This window comes from Bacillus rossius, chromosome 8, assembly GCF_032445375.1.
Source record: "Bacillus rossius redtenbacheri isolate Brsri chromosome 8, Brsri_v3, whole genome shotgun sequence".
NCBI classification, from domain to species: domain Eukaryota; kingdom Metazoa; phylum Arthropoda; class Insecta; order Phasmatodea; family Bacillidae; genus Bacillus; species Bacillus rossius.
Genome location: NC_086336.1, coordinates 29,743,386 through 29,764,681, shown reverse-complemented (window position 1 = coordinate 29,764,681; position 21,296 = coordinate 29,743,386). Strand labels below are relative to the sequence as shown.

General features: G+C 36.7%; 1 protein-coding gene across 1 annotated transcript; it reads left to right on the top strand.

Annotated features, from left to right (window-relative positions):
• The first annotated feature begins 2,097 nt into the window (after positions 1-2,097).
• Positions 2,098-20,075, top strand: LOC134535350 (pupal cuticle protein 36-like). The gene is made up of 3 exons (XM_063374421.1): positions 2,098-2,112; positions 3,779-4,521; positions 19,265-20,075. Exons 1-3 carry the CDS (start codon positions 2,098-2,100, stop codon positions 20,073-20,075), a joined length of 1,569 nt encoding a protein of 522 aa, XP_063230491.1.
• The last annotated feature ends 1,221 nt before the right edge of the window (positions 20,076-21,296 follow it).

The window sequence follows — 21,296 nt, the reverse complement described above, 5'->3', positions numbered from 1 at the left end:
CTACCAATTAAAATACTGTCAGTTGGCATTCATTTTTTGTTAGATAAGGTTAGCAACATTAAAAATATTTCTTTGTGGTTTTTTAGTAGCCTACTCAAAAATACCATTTTCTGTATTTTTAATTTTTTGGATTAACTCTAACTGTATTAGAAAACACCAAAACTAGAATAATTATTTATTCCACAGATCAATAAAGTCTCATCCACATCAAAATACTATTCAAAATTAAGCGATAATACGATACGTGTTTTGGGAAAAATTTGGTATTGTAGAAAGAGAGTAAAATAGCCAAATTTGCTATCTAAACAATATCAACCTACCACACACACATTAACACTTTTATAGCAAATTATTTCATCATGGCTTCAAAAATCCCCGCGAAACCATTATTATGAACGTTACGACGAAAATATTGTCTAAAAGTAGTCAACATGAAACGTTATTAGTTTGAAGGCACAAGAAAACGAGCGGAAAAAATACATTTCTAGAGTGGTCGCAACGTGACATAACTGCGTTTTACTTTGTCTTTTTTAACGCTGTATATTGCATTACAATCGGAGAACAGTTATTACCAAGCATATAATAAATTATATCGCTTTGTACGACATACAAATTATCAAAACAATACAATTATCATTGTAATATAACCTACCACGCGGGCATTTGAACAATTGTTTGCATTTATCGCATTGTTCGGAAAAATCACCAACATCTGTGAAAAAAATTCCAAACTGCACTACGTTTCATTTTTTTTTTCTTTTTGACGGTATTTCTTTAGATTGTGATGATCTCTCTGCGTCTTTATCCATTTATAATTTCGTTAAACAAAATTTATAAGCCCGGTAGGCGACACAATGCTGCAATAGGTTATGTAACTCTTTAGATTAATCTTTTATGTAGTCACACTCGTGCGAAAGGTCGATCTTCCTAAGTTAACAGAAAATAAATCGCATGTGTGACGTATAAGACTTGAATGATACGAAGCTTCGCTTAAAGCGAATAGTTCATATCGTTTAGAAGTGTTATCGAGTATTTAAAAAAATTCGAATCTGATTGTACTATCGAAGCTTCGGACATGCATCATTGTAAAGTACTTCAGATTAAAAATTTTATTATATTTTATTGAATATTTTTCTTCGGAATAAACATACAGCAGAAGTTTGTCAGTCGAATCTAGATCCATCATATACCGGATATCCCATAACTAAACATCAAGTCGAGAATAGTTTATAGGACAACTAATAATGTTTCTGAATAAAAAATCCAAATTTCAAATAGTATCGTAAGATTCCTTCAAGTTATATTAATTTTTTCGGAGTATTTAAAATCGCACCATACACCAAATTGTTCGTAAGACACTGTGGCTATATTTTGTTTTTTGCTACGCAATCTTAAATTACACAGCAATTGATATCAATTCAAAATAAAACTAAACATGCTATAGCCTACATTTGGGGAAAAAACGTTATATGCTTGACTTATGCAAAAAAAATTTATCGGGTAACTTCGACTATTCACAGTGTGAAAAAAGTAACCTATTTTTTAAGTAGAGAACATTTCAAGTAACTTGCTAGGTTAGCAAAGGAACTTTTTACGGTATTATTATTATTAACATTTACCAAATTAAAACTTTTTTTTTGCTGAAAAGTTCACCAAAATTATTCCTTTAAAAGAATAGCGAGTTTTATATTATTTTTATCAATAATAGAGTTGTTTATGATTGTGTAACAAATCATTTTAAGTCACAGTATTTAATAATTAAGTGCAAGGTGAGGATTAAAAATCTTTGAAAGAGTGCCTATTACTCTAAAACGTTTGGGTTTTTTGAATTCGGAACCGAATTTTACGGCCTAGACTTTGAGTTATAGGGCAGTCTGTGTATGTTGCATTTTTCCACACAGAACAGGAGCGAATTAAACATGGTGAGAATGCGTGCCTAGGAAACAAGGCAGAACAAACTCCCGCCAGTCGGAGCAGGAAGGGAGGGAGCGGCGGGTGTTATGAAAGCGAGCAGTTGCCGAACAAGGCGTATAAAACCAGCGGGACCGCAGCGAGACAGCAGTCATCCTCGACTCTCCACACACACTCGGCGCAACCATGAGACTGCTTCTGGTGAGTGCAGCAGGCTGTTAGGCCCTGGCGTCGGCGACAGTCGAGACTTGAAACACGTGTGCGATTACCGCGTTCGTCCGTAAGCCGGATGTCTGAACTCACATAAGGCAGATATACTTTATACTCGCTTGCAAAACCACAAGCTTAGTTTAATGAAGGTTCATTAACTAGAACCGATTTATGTTACTGTAATGATAAATATGTTATAATTTAAGTTTTCATAAAAGATTTCTGAGTTATTTGCCTCAATATCCAAATTCTAGCTAACATGAGCAACTTCGCAATGTGGGTGACAGTAAATTAATATTATCGGTTTTTTTACTTATTTATAACTTATTTTAAATCTTACTGTTTAGTCGAGGTGTCAGGTACCATAAAGATTAGTGACATATCATGAATATAAGAAATTATTTGTAATGAAAAAAATGCAAAAAATATTACATATACAACACTGCCTCAACCCTGCTTCAGTTTTCGAGTTAACATTTATTTATATCTATAACTAGCTGACCTGGCAGACTTCGTACTGCCTAATTAAATTGCAATAAAGTCCTGTCAAAATGATTGGTAATGTGACATTTTTTTTGTTCCTACATATTTTATAGTCGGGGCACCCTGGTGATAGGCTGTTGTGAATAAGAAATATAATTAAATATAAAACATATAAATAAAAAGATAAATAAAAAAATTAGTAATATCTTTATTGTTAATCATGTGAAAAATAATAATTTTTATTTTCATTGTAGTGCATGATTAGATCGGTAATTAGCTTGGTTTGTAGCATCTCGGGTTATTCTACCTAAATTGATTCGTCTAATAGGAGGCATATCTATAGGCCTATTATAGATTATTTTGTCACATGCAATAATTAGTGATCATAGGTAAATGAACACTGCACAAAACACTATATAGGTAAGAATTTGTTTCGTGTATAAGTTGACAAAAGCAAACTCATTAGGGTAGGTAACCTAAAATCCAAGAAAAAAAAAACACTGACATTGACAGTTTGTTGTTGTTTCAACTTTTTTTAAATTTGATATGACTTGGAGTCAAATTCTTCAAGCTGTATTTAAAATAGGGAAATGAAATAACAAAAACTTAAACTTATGAAATACTTTTGGTAACGCTGGTTTTGTTTGACTGATGTAATTACTTGAAAACTGATGCATTTTAAAGTAAAACAAATGAAATAATATCGCGAAGCCGACCAAATTGAACTATTCAATTTCGGTTTTTTTTTTTATCTGTGCTCCAACGCACACTGTTTTGATAGATATGATTGAACTTTGTACAGAGGTAATAAAGTGCAAATTGACTCTTTGACGTTAGGAACATACCTACATTGTTTAAACAACAATGAGTGCTCGTTTTAGTTAGAAAACGTTTGTATGGGAAAAAGATAAGGGCTGGTTTTAGGGTTTTTCCGGCAATTATTCGAATTTTTCTCGCCGTAAAAACCATCTTTGATCTTCAAAGAACATTAAAAAAAAAATTGGCCAAATTGGTCCAGGCGTTGTTGAGTTATGCGCTTACCAACACATTTTGCGATTCATTTTTATATTATAGATTTAGCAACGATTTGTGAAAGGCAAACTAACCAACCAAACTTAAGCATGCGTAGCTATAGTATGTGGGTAAAAGTAACGGAGATTTCGTTTGCTCTCAGTTATCCGCCATCTTGCTGGCTGCCGTGGCCGCAGCCCAGCCAGCAACCACTGGAGAAAAGAAGCATGAGAAACGAGGTCTACTGAGTAGCTACGGAGGTGGCTATGGAGGCGGCTACGGGGGCGGCTACGGCCTGGGCGGTGGTCTTGGATACGGCTCTGGCTTCGGTTCCGGCATTGGGTTTGGCTCAGGTGCCGGCCTTGGTATCGGCTCTGGTATCGGAGTGGCGGTGTCAGCTCCGGCAGTGAGGACCGTGACTCAAGCAGTAGCGGTTCCAGTGGCCCAGCCCGTACCTGTGACCGTCAACAGGCCCGTGCCCGTACCTGTAGCACAGCCCGTCCCAGTGTCGGTACCCAGGCCCTACCCCGTCAGTGTCCCTCATCCCGTACCTGTATCTGTGCCCAGGCCGTACCCTGTGAGTGTGCCCAGGCCAGTAGCTGTACCTGTGCCTCAGGCCGTGCCTGTGGCAGTCCCTCAGCCCTACCCCGTCAGCGTGCCTCAGCCGGTCCCTGTGCAAGTGCCTCAGCCCGTGGCTGTGCCAGTGCCTCAGCCCGTCACCGTCACTAGGCCAGTGTTCATCTCCTCCGGCCAAGGAGGCGGCTTCGGCGGCGCCGGGGGCTTTGGCTACGCTTCCGGGATTGGAGGCGGCATCGGCGGCGGTTTAGGAGGCGGCTACGGTTCTGGACTCAGCTTTGGCTATGCATCTGGCTCTGGCTACGGCTTGGGATCAGGCTTCAGCCATGGGTATGGTTATGGCCACGGATCAGGATACAGCAAGCACTGATTGAAAATTCCGCTCATGAGATCTGTGCCAGCCGAGTCAGCTTAAATGAATCGTCTGTCTTCTACTCGAACACCCACCAAGGACATCGGATGTCATATTTTAACATGTTATACCTTTGCGATTAAAAAATATATATTTGTTAACAAGAAATTCTTACTTTTAATATTTACTTTTATGTAAATAAATAATGTTTGATAATATTTTGTAGTATTTCTTTACATTAACTTATGCATATTTTAGATATGCCTAAAGAAAACTTTATTATAGTCATTTTTATCTTAAAATTTATTAAGCGTTACCTATTTCTCACTAAGATAATGTCATCATATATTTTTTATGAGTGTTTGAAATGTTATAATTGTTTCAGAGTTATTTATTACATTATACATGATAGCCAAAATTGATTAATGATATATTGCTTTGTCTTTCTGATTTGGTTATAATGTGTGTAATATTTGCTTATACAATAGCAAACTGTCATAAAGAATTTAAATCTGCATTCCTTGGAATAAACTTTGTCCACATACTATTGTTTAAGTTAAATTTCTAATAAATATTACAATCTAATATACGTTGATTAAGAAAATAAACTTAACATAACTCTATATCCCACTCACCTTTGTGAATTCCTAACCGAAAAACCCAATTGTTGCCATAACGTGATATAGGCCTATTTCAAAGCCAATTTCGTCTACAATTTTTTTATGTATATCGCTATCATATGTAGTAGTTACGGACTTTTCTTGACTTCTTGTAAGACGTAAAAAAAGTATTTTTTTATATTATAGAATAAATTAAAACCAATGTAGCTTTATGTGTAAAACATGATTAATAAAACTAAGTTGTTAGATCCCTTAACATTTACAAAAAAGCTAGCCATTAATCGACATGGCTTTAAAAAACCTATGATAAATAGCTCTTGACTATGAACATATATATTTATGAGCTTATATGACTATTAGCCAGCACCTTAACTTTGCTGCGGCAGTACAGCAGAACATGCTCACTGTACATGCTTCACCTCGCTGGTACGCAACCGCCACGCTTCGAACGGAGAAAAAAAAATATGTGAGCGAGTGTTTCATTACTCGCCAGTAATATGTAAACATTTAAACATCGGTAACGAGAGATTTAATCTGATCTCATGTTGTTCGTGATACAAAACTCGAACACGAAATTTAACGTATAATTCTTTAAAATAATGCCGAGCGTGATAAATAAACTTATAAAAATATAAAGTCCCTTTTAAAACAACAAATTTTCTGGACGCGAAACAAACACATACGTTCTCCGCCCGATTCTGTAATTTGCTGACTGAAACATTGCTTGCCACCATCGAACTCAAAGATCACTTCGCAGCACGAAACCACCTAATATTTTAAACTACTAAAAACTGCTCCGATAAAACTCCAGCTTTAGACCTGATATTTTACAATGAATTTTAATAGAATAGTGCCCATGTTTTTTATAATTCAGTAATTATTTAATGCTTTAAAGTTTACGCACACGTTAGAAGTTATACTTTTGTGGCATTACTAAAATGTTAACCTGAAACAATTTTAAAACACACGTTATAACACTGAGTATATCTATACTAATATTATTAAGCTGAAGAGTTTGTTTGTTTGTTTGTTTGAACGCGCTAATCTCAGGAACCACTAGTCCGATTTGAAAAATTATTTCAGTGTTGGATAGTACATTTATCGAGGAATGCTATAGGCTATATTATATTATCAATAACATTAGGGGTCCTTACTAAAAATCCAATTTAGAATCAAATGCGTTGGAGGGGGTTAGATACAACATGCAGTACACGTACGAAGTGTGTGTTGACAATGCCACAGGCGCTAAACGTTTATTTCCTATTGCCTATTAACATTGTTGCCACGCACTAGATGCCTTATCATTCTTAATTTTCTCATACAAGTAAAAAACACCCGTGTGATATTAACAACGAAGCAATCAGTACCCTCAAAAGATTTCAATTAGTATTTAAATGCTTTTTATCACTTTAAATCGCAAACCTAAACTATTGTTTTTTTTCTTATCTCTGTGTTTAATTTGTTTGTTTTACTAGAATTATTTTTATTATTTTTAATTAATATTCATTTTTCGGACGATCGATAATTTTCCTCTCCCGTTACAATTCTGACAAGGACTTGTATACACACACACACACACATATATATATATATATGTGTGTGTGTGTGTGTGTGTGTAGGTGTGTGTGTGTGTGTATGTAAGCAAAATACCACTCACTGACTCACTCATCACGAGATCTCTAAAACTATACACCAGATTGACTTGAAATTTAGCATAGTTACTCATTTTGTGATGTAGACGCTCACTAAGAACGGATTCTGCGGAAATACGATCCCAAGGGGAGTTTCGGGTGCGTAATATATCAAAATTACCAGTTTTTGGTAGGAAATCACCATGGCAACGGCTGTTGCTTTGTTGATGCTTCATTCGTCTCTATGGCAACGACTATTTCATTGTTAGTGCAGTCCTCATCACCGTTGAAATTTTGCGGGTACTTTAAATATCAAAAATTGCCCTTTTTTTCAAGTATATATATTTTACAGACTTTAAACTTCACAGTAATGTTCCTTATGTTACGCAGGATGACATTAACTGAAAATTAGATTCAATGGGTGGTTAAAACCAGGCAAAAGTGGGTACTTTGTCTGCATGAGAACAGAATTTTGCATTGTTCATGCCTTCTGCGTCTCCATGGCAACGGGCATCGCGCGGCAGTGGCGTGCCTACAAGGAGGGGCATGTATAAAGAGCGGCGCAAGAGTGATCTGCCTGTAGACTGCCGTAGCGAAGTACGGGTACATCAGTTGTACTTTGCGTGCACGAGTCGGGAAACCATCGGTGCTATTCATTTTCTCTCCGGTACATTATACAACATTGTAATAAATTTTCACTGAATGTTTTTTTTTACCATTACTGTAAATGGGAGATGTGGCTTAATTTTTTTCCATTTGTATAGCCGTGCGAAGCTGGGTCGGGCAGCTAGTGTTTGTATATTTGTATTACCTTAAACGACTGAAATCAGTCTGCACTTATTTACTATAAACAAACCTTAACCTTATTGAGGTTATTCAAGATTACTATCCTTATATTATAATGTTATTAAAAAGTGACATGATTCAAACCCCGTCCCTTGAGGTTAACAAGCGCGCGCTCTACCACTGTGCTACAAAGCCTCTTGGGAATTCAGAATGTGAAAATGTATTATAATTTTTGTAATGCCAAAATGTTTAGGTATTTAAAAACTTGTGGTTACTTTTATTGTGTCTATTTTAGTTTCCAGATATATCCCAGGGTAGTTTCACTATCATAAAGTTTAATTTGCACACCGATACATTTGGTATGTCCCCTCTAATGTTTACGAACGTGATTATATACGGGTATATGTTGCTGCACGTGGGTCCACCATCTTTGTAACACATTACCGTTCATCGACTTCCTTTCCATTTTTTTTTTTTACGAAATCCCTCCTACAAAAAGCTGTATACCGAGAGATTAAATTAATTAATCAAGCAAAATAAACAAATTAACTAATAAAACTAAATAATTTGAATTTTAAAAATCAACTTATGAATTAAAGGAATATTTAGAACTCAGATAAACAGGAAGAAATATAAAAATAAATATAAAAGAAATATAAGACATTATCTTGGATCAACAGTTTTTAAAATCCTTCAAATTATAATTTATTTAACCAGTAATGTGTCAATATGATGGGAAATATGATTACAGAAAGACGTAAATATGATTTGAAAACGAATGAGGCACTGTCGCAGCCATTGCCAGGAGCAGGGTCTGATTAACCCTTAGGCTAATAGGTTAATTCGGCTGCAGCCTGGGACGCGGGTTACGGGGGGGCGCGGAGGGGGGCGCTGAAATCGTGTCTTCGCATGCACTATCAATCTAGCATCATTGCATCTACCCTACATATTTCAACTAGACCGAGACAAAACACTAAAACAAACTGCGCTCTGAACTGATTTTAACAATAAATTTTGAAATTTTAAAAAGCGCGCGTAAAACAAACACTGACTTGTCACTCGAATCGGTCGGTGGTCGAGCGAGTGAGTGAGCTGGCAACAGCGCAGCTCGCCGCGCGCGATGAAACACATCAACTCCCCGGTGGTTAATAGTTAGTATTCTTTGCCACGCTTCATTCATTTGTCTTATCTCTTTCGTTAATCGTCGTTCGTCCGTCATATCACGCGCTCGAGTATATTCGTTTTCTTTGTGATTGATATTTATTGTCCTTTCCTTAGGGTTTCCGTGTTTTTTTTAGACTATGAGTGGTAATGAGAGTAGTTCGATAGTAAAAAATCCAAGTGGAGCAGAATACAGAAAAAAAGCAAAAGAAAAGGAAAAGAAGATAGAAAACATTTTAAAACATACTCGTAAACTAGAAACATTTTTTACGACCTGTGCAGAAAGGAACAAAACGGTGACGAATACTGCACTATCGCCAGCGATTTCTTGCCCTCATCCCTCTACCGCGGACTGTTCTTACGTTTCTCCGTCCAACACTAGCCCTATAGTAGCGACGACGCCGACGATCACCATGAAGACGAAATTCTAATAGAAGAAAAACCGTCTATTCCGTCAAGTGACCCTGCACTGTGGCAAGTAAACGATTAATTTATAGTTTATATTGTTAAAAAAGGACTTGAACAAAACTAAGAATTAGATTTTTCCAGATCAGAAAGGCAGTATAAAAGTCAAAAAAAAGATTTCTATCTAAAAATATGTTTGAGATAAAGCTTGTTAATGGCGAAATTGTGAAGAGAAGCTGGTTAGTGTACTCAGAATCCACAGGTCACGTGTTTTGTGGTCCTTGCAAATTATATGGAGGAACATCCGTATTTGCCAAAAGTGGATTTAATGACAGGAAAAATTCTACTTTAATAACTATCATGACAATTCTCCGGATCATCGTAAATGTTTGGAACAATGTGTATGTAGAGGAAAACTTTTTCAACGATAGGATACCCAAATAATCAAACAATATAATGAAGAAATAACTTATTGCCGAAATGTATTACTACGTGTCATAGAAACAATTAAGTTTTTAGCTTCTAGTGGGCTTCCATTTCACGGTCAAAATGAAATTATTGGATCTGCACTAAACGGAAATTTTCTTGGCTCTATTAAGCTTATATCTAAATTCGATCCTTTCATGGCTGAGCATTTGGTGAGATTAGGACAAAAAGGCAGAGGTTCTCCATCGTACTGGTCATCCTCTATAATCGATTAATTTATTTTACTTCTCGCTGACGAAGTTCGACTTTCGATTATAGGAGAAATAAAAAAGCAAAATATTATTCGATAGCATTGATTTTACTCCATATATTTCACACACCGATCAGTTGACGTTTATAATTCGTTATATTTTGCCTGACGGGGAACCTTTCGAACGCTTTGTCACATTTTTACCCAATTGCGGTCATAAAGGTGAATAGGTGAAGACATGGAGAAGGCTGTCCTTGCGACAATTGATAAAACTTTGGAACTTGATATTAAAGACTGTCGTGGCCAAAGTTATGATAATGCTAGCAATATGCCTGGTCAATACAAAGGTCTACAGTCAAGAATTAAAGCTGTAAATCCTCCGGCTACTTTTGTTCCTTGTACAGCGCATTCTCTCCAACTCGTGGGATCGGCTGCCGCGGAAAGTAGTGACGAGACAGCTGCTTTTTTACGCTGAAACAAAAACTCAACAATTTTTTTTTTCTGGATTTACAAGCAGATGGCAAATTTTGTTATCCAAATTGGATGAAGATTCGACGGTTCTAAAAAAATCTATCGAAAACTCGATGGAGTGCGCGATCAGATGCAAGCAAAGCCTTATACAGTTCATACAAACAAGTTCTAGAAGCATTAAACTCTATTTGCGGAGATGAAAATCAAAGTAAAGAGACCAAAATAGAAGCAAAAGCAATATTAGAAAAATGAAAGCTCTAGAAATTACAGTAATGTAGTGCTTTTGGAACTCTGTGCTCGTAAAGTTTCAAATCGTTAGTGCACAGCTAAAAGCAAGATCTGTTGATTTATCTAACGTTGCTACTCTTTATGAGAACTTACATGCTTATCTTGATACGTTGCGTGACGAAAAAGAGTTCAAAATTTTTGAATCAGAGGCAATCAAGAGATGCGAAGTGACCACATACAAAAAAGATGTAAGAAGAAGAAATAAACCAAAATTTCATTTTGATGAAGTTAAAATGGGGCACATTGAGTTAGAAGGGAGACGATCTTTCATCGTTAATAATTATTATGCAGCTATTTATTGTCTTAAAGTGCACTTAAAAAACCGGCAAATCTATACTAATATTATAAAGCTGAAGAGTTTGTATGTTTGTTTGAACCCGCTAATCTCAGGAACCACTGGTCCGATTTGAAAAATTCTTTCAGTGTTGGATAGTACATTTATCGAGGAAGGCTATAGGCTATATTATATTATCAATAACATTAGGGATCCTTACTAAAAGTCCAATTTAGAATCAAATGCGTTGAAGGGGGTTAGATACAACATGCAGTACACTTACGAAGTGTGTGTTGACAATGCCGCAGGCGCTAGAAGTCTTATATTATATATAAGCGAAATACCACTCACTGACTCACTCATCACGAGATCTCTAAAACTATACACCCGATTGACTTGAAATTTAGCATAGTTACTTATTTTGTGATGTAGACGCTCACTAAGAAAGGATTCTGCGGAAATCCGATCCCAAGGGGAGTTTCGGGTGCGTAATATATCAAAATTTCCAGTTTTTGATAGGAAATCACCATGGCAACGGCTGTTGCTTTGTTGATGCTTCAAACGTCTCTATGGCAACGACTATTTCATTGTTGGTGCAGTCCTCATCACCGTTGAAATTTTGCGGGTACTTTAAATATCAAAAATTGCTCTTTTTTTCAAGTATATATATTTTACAGACTTTAAACTTCACAGAAATGTTCCTTATGTTACGCAGGATGACATTTTCCGAAAATTAGATTCAATGGGTGGTTAAAACCAGGCAAAAGTTGGTACTTTGTCTGCATGAGAACAGGATTTTTCATTGTTCATGCCTTCTGCGTCTCCATGGCAACGGGCATCGCGCGGCAGTGGCGTACCCACAAGGAGGGGCATATATAAAGAGCGGCGCAAGAGTGATCTGCCTGTAGACTGCCGTAGCGAAGTACGGGTACATCAGTTGTACTTTGCGTGCACGAGTCGGGAAACCATCGGTGCTATTCATTTTCTCTCCGGTACATTATACAGCATTGTAATAAATTTTCACTGAATTTTTTTTATTTACCATTACTGTAAATGGGAGATGTGGCTTAATTTTTTTCCATTAGTATAGCCGTGCGAAGCCGGGTCGGGCAGCTAGTTATTTATAATACAGTAAACACAAAGTTTGGTTTCTTATGGAAACTGCATGAACTAGACGACAGTGAATTTATTAGAAATAAGCAAAGGAGTTAAAACAACTATATGCCACTGATTTAGAAGAAACCTTTGCAGAAGAATGCGTCCATTTGGAGCAGTTTTTAAAATCTGACACCGAGGTCGAGCATTCTATTTCTGCCAGAACCCCAAAGGGTTTGTTGCAGTTTATAAAAAGTTTTAATATTTCATGCATGTTCCCGAATGTGGAGATAATATTAAGAATTTTTTTGACAATGAGTGATACCACCTAAAGCTGGGAAAGGACTTTTTCAGCACTTAAAAGAAAATTACTTGTGCTCCACACTCCACCAGCAAAAACTTGCAGCGCTCTCGCTAATGTACCTACATAGAAAATGATTTTTTACAAACTATTAAATTTGAAAAAAATTGTCGAAATATTTGCAAACGCTAAAGCACGAAAAAGTACTTTTGTATAAGCTAATAATATTTACTTAATTACTATAATTTTCAAATAAATCATTAATCATTTGCAAAAATGTTTCACCAGTATACCTATGATGCCTCTCGTATTTTTTAAAGATAACAACAGAAGTGTAAAATTTAAAAAAATACTTGAAGTCGAAGCAATTTCACACACTAGATGACCACGCTCATGGTAAATGGCCGTTACAATTAAGTTGTCTATATAAACTAAGCCAATACAAGTAATGCGGCCAAACACGACATGGATTTGGTTTCCTACTTGGTAGCCTGCAATCACTTGTCATGATTTTGGTCGTAAATGCGTGAGGTGTTTTGCCTTTATGTACGGTCAGCTAAAAAAATGGTTTGCCACCCTAAGATTTAATGTCGTGCAGATTAAAGGACAACGTTAGTTTCGCTTGCAGATCGATCTGAAAACTTGTAAAGGTTGTATGAACCATGTTAAAATTTTCACACTAGTAAACAAAGTCAAAACTAATATACTACTTTTTAGGCCGACCGTAACACACACACACCTAGCGGGGGCGCGTCCTCATAACTAGCCTAGGGTGGTCAGAACTCTTGATCAGTCGCTGGCCAGGAGACTAAGAAAGCACAATGTGATAGCCATTGCTAGGAGACTAAGAAAGCACAATGTGATAGCCATTGCCAGGAGACTAAGAAAGCACAATGCAATAGCCATTGAAAGAGACTAAGAAATCACAACGCAATAGCCATGGTCAGGAGACTAAGAAAGCATAATGCAACAGCCATGGCCAGGAGACTAAGAAAGCATAATGGAACAGCCATGGCCAGGAGACTAAAAAAGCACAATGCAATAGCCATGGCCAGGTGATGAAGATAACTTAATCGAAAATGCGACAGCTGTTGCCATGGATATTATCGAGAAAATGTGGTCGAAATCTAAGAAAATTGAATTAAACAAAACTAAAAACAACTTTGAAAACGTAGCTTCAAAATTAAAACAGACGCATCCTGGAGAATCAGCGTATCAAATTTCACGGCTCTAGGCATCGTCGGCTCCGTGCTACGCGAAGTACAGACAGAAATGTAGAGGTCTTTAAGTAAAACTACCTATAATATGAGCATTAGAATGGAAACGCACTGGAAATGTTTTTTTTATAAATCATTAATATTATTATTATTATTTGTGAATGCATATTATGTTAAACGAATTGATGGGTACAAGTTAATGCAGACGAAAACAATAAAACGTAATGTGGATCCTCAGTACACAACTATTTAAAAACACAAATATCTAACAACTTGCAAGCTGACACTAGTAACGTTTTATTTCTTGAATTACAACCTCCGGTATTGTGATCTTTTATTTTTTGAATTACAACAACCGGTACAGTGATCTTTTATTTCTTGAATTACAAGAAGCGGTACTACATTTGGAAGAAAATTTCTGATAAAGAGGTGCATTTACTTAATTTTGTTATTTATGAAGGTACCTGGAAAATTAATGAATATATTCTTAAACTATCATTAAATTAATAAACAGTTAATTAAATATAAAATAAATTATGTAATATTACCAAAATCTGATTTTAAAATAAAATCATTTTTGCACAGCCTACAGGCATAGGTAGTTTACGAAGTATCTATTTTATCTGGTTTACTTCTGTTAACTTCTGGAACAACTTAAAAACTTAATGTACATAAAATTCCATACGTTTTCTAATTAATCAAAATGATTGATAAAACATTTTCTCATATTCCATGCGGCGAAAATATTTTTAATGTTTCTAACTCAATGCATCTAGCAAGAATAACTTAGAATTATTTACATATTGTGCCTACAAAGGTAAATATGAATTTTTTAACACTATTTTTCTTCCCTTACAGTAATATATATGTAAATTTTAATTAGGACAAAAATTCAATTAATAATAGATTGATTTTAAATATATTAGAATTAATTTATAAGTAAGTAAGTATTTATTTTATTTCAACACAGTAGGACACACAGCTGGACAAACTTTCGTCTTCAAGGACAAATGTTGGGCACACATTCAACAAAATAACACACATTTGGTCACGGTTTCAACATGTATGATACCAATCTACCACACATTCGTCCTCTAGGACACTCATTTGGACACACATTCACCATCTATGACATACTTTATTCATAGTGTACACACATTAAACAAAAAGGATCCACATTTGGATTCACATTCGTATTATAGTACACAAAGTTGTAAACACTTAAGTCATCTAGGACAAAAATTTAACTCGCATTTAATAAAAAGGAAACATACGTAGCCTGACATTTATCATCAAGGACACATAGTTGGACATACATTTGTCATCCAGGACACGCATTTAATATACTTTCGTTATCTACAACACATGTTGGACACATATTCAACAAAAAAGATATACAACAGGACTAACATTTGTCATCTAGTACATACAGGTGTATATTTTTTGTCATCTAGGACACACATTGGACACAAATTTATCAAGAAGGACACACATTTAGACAGACATTAATCATCAAGGACATATAGTTAGAGACACATACAACAAAATAAACGAGAAACACATTGGACATACATTCAACAAAAAGGAAACACATTTTGACACATATTCAACAAAAATAACTCTCGTTTGGATGTACATTCATCTTCATGGATAAGTATGTTTAAATTAAAACCAAAATAAATAAATATGTGTATGTATCTATATACGTGCGTTAGAAGTTATAATTACATACCAGAATAAAAATCTAACTCTAAATTTGCATGCAAATAATTAATAGAAATACAATAATAAATGTATGGTTTAATATTATAGATACAGTTTTTAAATAATAAATTTAAACAAATTAGAAATTTAAATTTAAATTTTACTAACATATGTATAAAATTAATTAATTTAGTAAAATAATCGAGATATGTATTATTAATAAAAATTTATAAATATGCTGAATGTAATTCGAATACATTAATTTTAATCATTTATTATATAATAATGTCATAATTTATAATTTATAATTCAAATAAATTATACATACATGAATAAAACCTCACAAACATTCCCATGAAAACAGACAGAAGAATACATAATTTCCACACACTCCCTGCCAGCGACAATGGAAGCTTACAAGCAATCTGGCATCATTATACATATTGGAATATAACCTCACTTATATGAATACACATGAAAATACACTTGAAAAAGTTTATAAACACAATATATATCACTAATATCCCTAATAATATTATAAATGCATAAATATGTTTGTATGTTTGTCCTTCTTTCACGCAGCCATGGAGCAACGGATCGACATGACTTTTTGCATGTAGATTTTTTATGGGTCGGAAAAAGACATAGACTACATACAAATATTGTAATAGGAAAAATATGGGAAACTTGTAAAAAAAAATACGCGAGACAAGTGATGCCAGCGAACCTGGCGGTGTGTAGTGTAGCTACGTATTAAGTGGGTTAAAATTAGTTTACAGTAGTGGCATCTAGCGGCGTGGAGTGTAAAATATCTTGAAAGCAATGCAGTAAATTGTCTCGCGCTTCACTTATGCTAATTGTCCAGTGTTTCCCATATTGTTCTATTACGATATTTGCTATATATAATAATAAAAATACATTTCTAAGGATGTGAAACAAGGTAAACTCAGTTTTATAAGAGAAAATGATAGGAGGTAGGTCATAGACAGACAAACGGTGAGTTTGTCTCATTTATGTATGTTCGCCACACGGTCATAAAGTAAGGTCTTGCAAATTCCTATCCTTCTTGGCGAAACCTTTCGCTTAGTGAAACTCGCGACTGTCAGCGAACTAAAGGCGCTAATAACGTTTAGTTCAGAACTTCATGAATTAATGGCATTGCCTTGAATTTGTAACGTGCGTCAGTCGTCAGTCACGTCTTACCTAGGGGGTTACCAGCCTTCCCACAAAATTAAGCTGAAGATTGGGGTCCCAGTTTTTCTGATGCGTATCCTCGATGCACCAAGATTGTGTTATCAATGGAAATTCAAAATCAAAATTTTCCTTTTTTCAAGTGTATGTCCTGCAGACTTTATGTTACTTGTATTATGATTTTTTAGGCCGGGCAACGCCGGGTATTTCAGCTAGTTCATAGTAAATTAATGTTTATAATTATATGGACTTGTATGCTATATCAATCTATATTATTTAAGAGCACATAAATTATTTTTATTTTCATGTACCCCTTTTTTTTTCATTTTGTCAATTTTTGTTGCATGCTGCGCCCGCATCATAAAAATTCATTCTCATCATTTTTTCATAGCGTGTATAAAGAAGTATAACCCAACCTCACTTATATAAATACACTTAAAAATACACTTGTAAAAGCGTACACAATTTCTAATATTAAAAAAATAGTGCGTGGAGTCCCTCCGTGCGGAAGAAGTGAAACTTCACTGTTTACTTCGCTGCATAGCAAGAATACCACGCGCATGTGCTTGGGATTTACCGACTCACTCTCTTTTTCTCTCTCCTACTTTCTACCTTTGTGTATCTTTCTTTCTCTCTCCCTCTTGCGTTGGAATATTGGACGCTACTCGTTGCTAACGCTCGCGCTGGCCTGTAACAGGTATACTACGCGTATGCGTTCGAGTGCCACGCATTCACTCTCGCTGTCTCTTTCTATTCCCCCTCCCCAGGAGCGTTGAACGTTTAACGCAACAGTGCTTTCTCCATGGTAGCGTTAAACGTTTAACAAAACCTTGCTGGAAGTCGCATTAGAAGATTCACTTCAAAAATAAATAACTTTTTTTTAACGATATGAGCCAGTATTTAATAGCATTGACGTATAAGATTTAAAAGTAGGTACATATATAATTTTTATTTGTATTTACCCTTTTTTCAGCCCGTTAAAATTTCATTGTATGTTGCGTGCGCGTCGTAACAATATACTCTCATAACTTATTAATAATTCACCTAAAGAAATATAACTTAAAAAAAGGTTTTGAAGTTATACTTCTTTGGGCTCAGGCTCAACACCCAGAACCCAGTAGCCGGAGAAACTACTTATTATAGACTATTTCTGTGGAATTATATTATTTCTGACTTGAGATACAATGAGAAAAATTATTTTGGTTCCTGAGTTCCTGTTACCAAATTAGGACTAATAATATTTTTATAATGTGGAATACAAACGGAAATATTTTTTACTCAGTCTATTAATATGCTTCAAACCCGCTGAGAAAAACTATCATGCAAGATGATTCCTTTTCCTCTTGAGATCTAGTGAAGCCCTGGCTCTCAAAGATCGCGAGAGAGAATCCCGCATCCCAAATGAAAATTAATATATATTTACTTCAAAATAACGCGAGACTAAATCTTTAGGCATGAATCAAAACTACTTTCATCATGTTTTTGCATGAGATAAATTATTTCTCTTTGACGAAATATTGATAGTCACTTCATGATGCGACATGTGTTGGTAAAATAGCAGAACTACTTGGAGCATAAATTTTTTAAAATGAAAACATTTCTCTCGCTGATGGATTATTTAAATTCCTAGTTAAGTATTTGATTTTAATATGAACTTCAGTATGCATCTGGCCAGAGTCATAGAAGCTAATATGGATTCCGGACCGATCCCTGAAGCTTTATCGTATGAACCCATGTGCAGTTTCTGCAGGAAGGAATTTTCCAGAGTAAGTGTGCTAAACGACATGAGATGAATGGCTTCTTAAAATGTTAAGTAGTGTTCGGTGTGGCAAGTTGATTACGCAAAGTGATACCTTACAAAGACATGGCAGGACTTGCAAAGCCATGAATTCTTGCAAGATAGACGTCGACGATGGAGCTACTAAGGTACCGACGGATAACAAGGCTTATCTAAGGAAGATTTATATTAAAATAAAAAATATAGTATTAGAATGTGGTAGGCAGCAATCTAGACTCATCATGCATATAATCGATTTTACTGCTAACATAAGCGGATTAATGCGGATTAAACATGGTGAGAATGCGTGCCCAGGAAACAAGGCAGAACAAACTGCCGCCAGTCGGAGCAGGAAGGGAGGGAGCGGTGGGTGTTATGAAAGCGAGCAGTTGCCGAACAAGGCGTATAAAACCAGCGGGACCGCAGCGAGACAGCAGTCATCCTCGACTCTCCACACACACTCGGCGCAACCATGAGACTGCTTCTGGTGAGTGCAGCAGGCTGTTAGGCCCTGGCGTCGGCGACAGTCGAGACTTGAAACACGTGTGCGATTACCGCGCTCGTCCGTAAGCCAGATGTCTAAACTCACATAAGGCAGATATACTTTATACTCGCTTGCAAAACCACAAGCTTAGTTTAATGAAGGTTCATTAACTATAACCTGTTTATGTTAATGGTAAAGGTGATATAAATACTTTGATATATATATATAGTAAAAGAATCTATGAATAATTTAGGAGATGCTGCATGCTACGTAACTTCAAAACAAAATTTCATAATTTACTTCTAAACTTAAAATGCATATAGGAGTACATAAAATAATACTTTTTATAATTATATTTTATTTAAAAGATAAGATAATTTTTCGTTTGTTCGCAGGCCTCCGCCATCTTGCTGGCTGTCATAGCCACAGTCCGGGCCTCAACCACTGAAGAAAAAAAGCATGAGAAGAGAGGTCTACTGAGTAGCTACGGAGGCGGCTATGGTGGCGGCTACGGAGGCGGCTATGGTGGCGGCTAGGGGGGCAGCTATGGTGGCAACTACGGAGGCGGCTATGGTGGCGGCTACGGAGGCGGCTATGGTGGCGGCTACGGAGGCGGCTATGGTGGCGGCTAGGGGGGCAGCTATGGTGGCAACTACGGAGGCGGCTATGGTGGCGGCTACGGAGGCGGCTATGGTAGCAGCTACGGGGGCGGCTATGGTGGCGGCTACGGAGGTGGCTATGGAGGCGGCTACGGAGGCGACTATGGTGGCGGCTACGGCCTGGGCGGTGGTCTTGGATACGGCTCTGGCTTCGGTTCCGCCATTGGGTTTGGCTCAGGTGCCGGCCTTGGTATCGGCTCTGGTATCGGAGTGGCGGTGTCAGCTCCGGCAGTGAGGACCGTGACTCAAGCAGTAGCGGTTCCAGTGGCCCAGCCCGTACCTGTGACCGTCAACAGGCCCGTGCCCGTACCTGTAGCACAGCCCGTCCCAGTGTCGGTACCCAGGCCCTACCCCGTCAGTGTCCCTCATCCCGTACCTGTATCTGTGCCCAGGCCGTACCCTGTGAGTGTGCCCAGGCCAGTAGCTGTGCCTGTGCCTCAGGCCGTGCCTGTGCCAGTCCCTCAGCCCTACCCCGTCAGCGTGCCTCAGGCGGTCCCTGTGCAAGTGCCTCAGCCCGTGGCTGTGCCAGTGCCTCAGCCCGTCACCGTCACTAGGCCAGTGTTCATCTCCTCTGGCCAAGGAGGCGGCTTCGGCGGCGCCGGGGGCTTTAGCTACGCTTCCGGGATTGGAGGCGGCATCGGCGGCTACGGAGGCGGCATCGGCGGAGGTTTAGGAGGCGGCTACGGTTCTGGACACAGTTTTGGCTATGCATCTGGCTCTGGCTACGGCCTGGGATTAGGCTTCAGCCATGGGTATGGTTATGGCCACGGATCAGGATACAGCAAGCATTGATTGAAAATTACGCTCATGAGAACTGTGTCAGCCGAGTTAGCTTCAGAATGAATCGTCTGTCTTCTACTGGAACACCCACCAAAGACATCAGATGTTATATTTTAACATGTAACTTATACATTTGCATTTAAATCAGTATAAATTTGTTAGCAATAAATTTTGACCTGAATATATTTACATTAATGTAAATAAATACACTGGATTTTATTTGTATTATTTATTACATTTTTAGCTATGACTAATGAGAACTTGACTTTGATATTTGTTATCTTAAAATTTTTGAACTTTACTCATTTCTATAAAGTTAATGTCTCGTATCATTTTTATGAGTGTTCAAATGTTATAATTGTTTCAAAGTTATTTATAACACTATACATGATAGCCAAATTGATTTATAAGTGGATATATTGCTTTATCTTTCTCATTCATAGGTTGTTACCTTGACCTATTAAGTTTTGGATTTGAGAATATGATTTGTGGAATCTTTGCTAATACAATAAAAAGTTGTCATACAGACATTTAATCTGCATTCCTTGGAATATTTTTTGCCTATATGCTGTTTTTTTAAATTTAAGTACCTAATAAGTGTTGATATAAAAGTCACACATTAAGTAATGGATGGCAGTAAATTCATTTAATTTTATCGTATTTAAATTAAACTCCAAATTACAATTATATAGATAGTTTTATTAAGAAAATACACTTAACATAACTCTATATCACACTCACCTTCGTAAAGTCCTCGCCAAGAAACCCAGTTGTTGACATAATTAATATATTTCAAAACCAATTTAGTCTACAATTTTTCTTATGTATATCGCTACCATATGTGGTAGTTACGGACTTTTGTTAATTTCTGGCGAGACGTAAAAAATATATATTTATTAATATATAATAAATCAAAACCATTGTAGTTTTATATGTGTAAAACATTATTTTTAAAACTAATTTATTAGATCCCTTAACTTTTACGAAAAAGCTAGCCATTAATCGACATGGATGTAAGAAACCTATGATAAATAGCTCGTGACTATAAACATATATATTTATGAGCTTTTATGACTTTTAGCCGGCACCCGTGCTTCGCAGCGGCAGTCTACAGTAGAACAAGCTCACTGTACATGCCTCGCCTCGCTGGTACGCTACCGCCGCGACTCGAAGGGAGGGAAAAATGTGAGCGAGTCTTTCAGTGCTGCCAGTAATGTGTAAACACTTAAACAT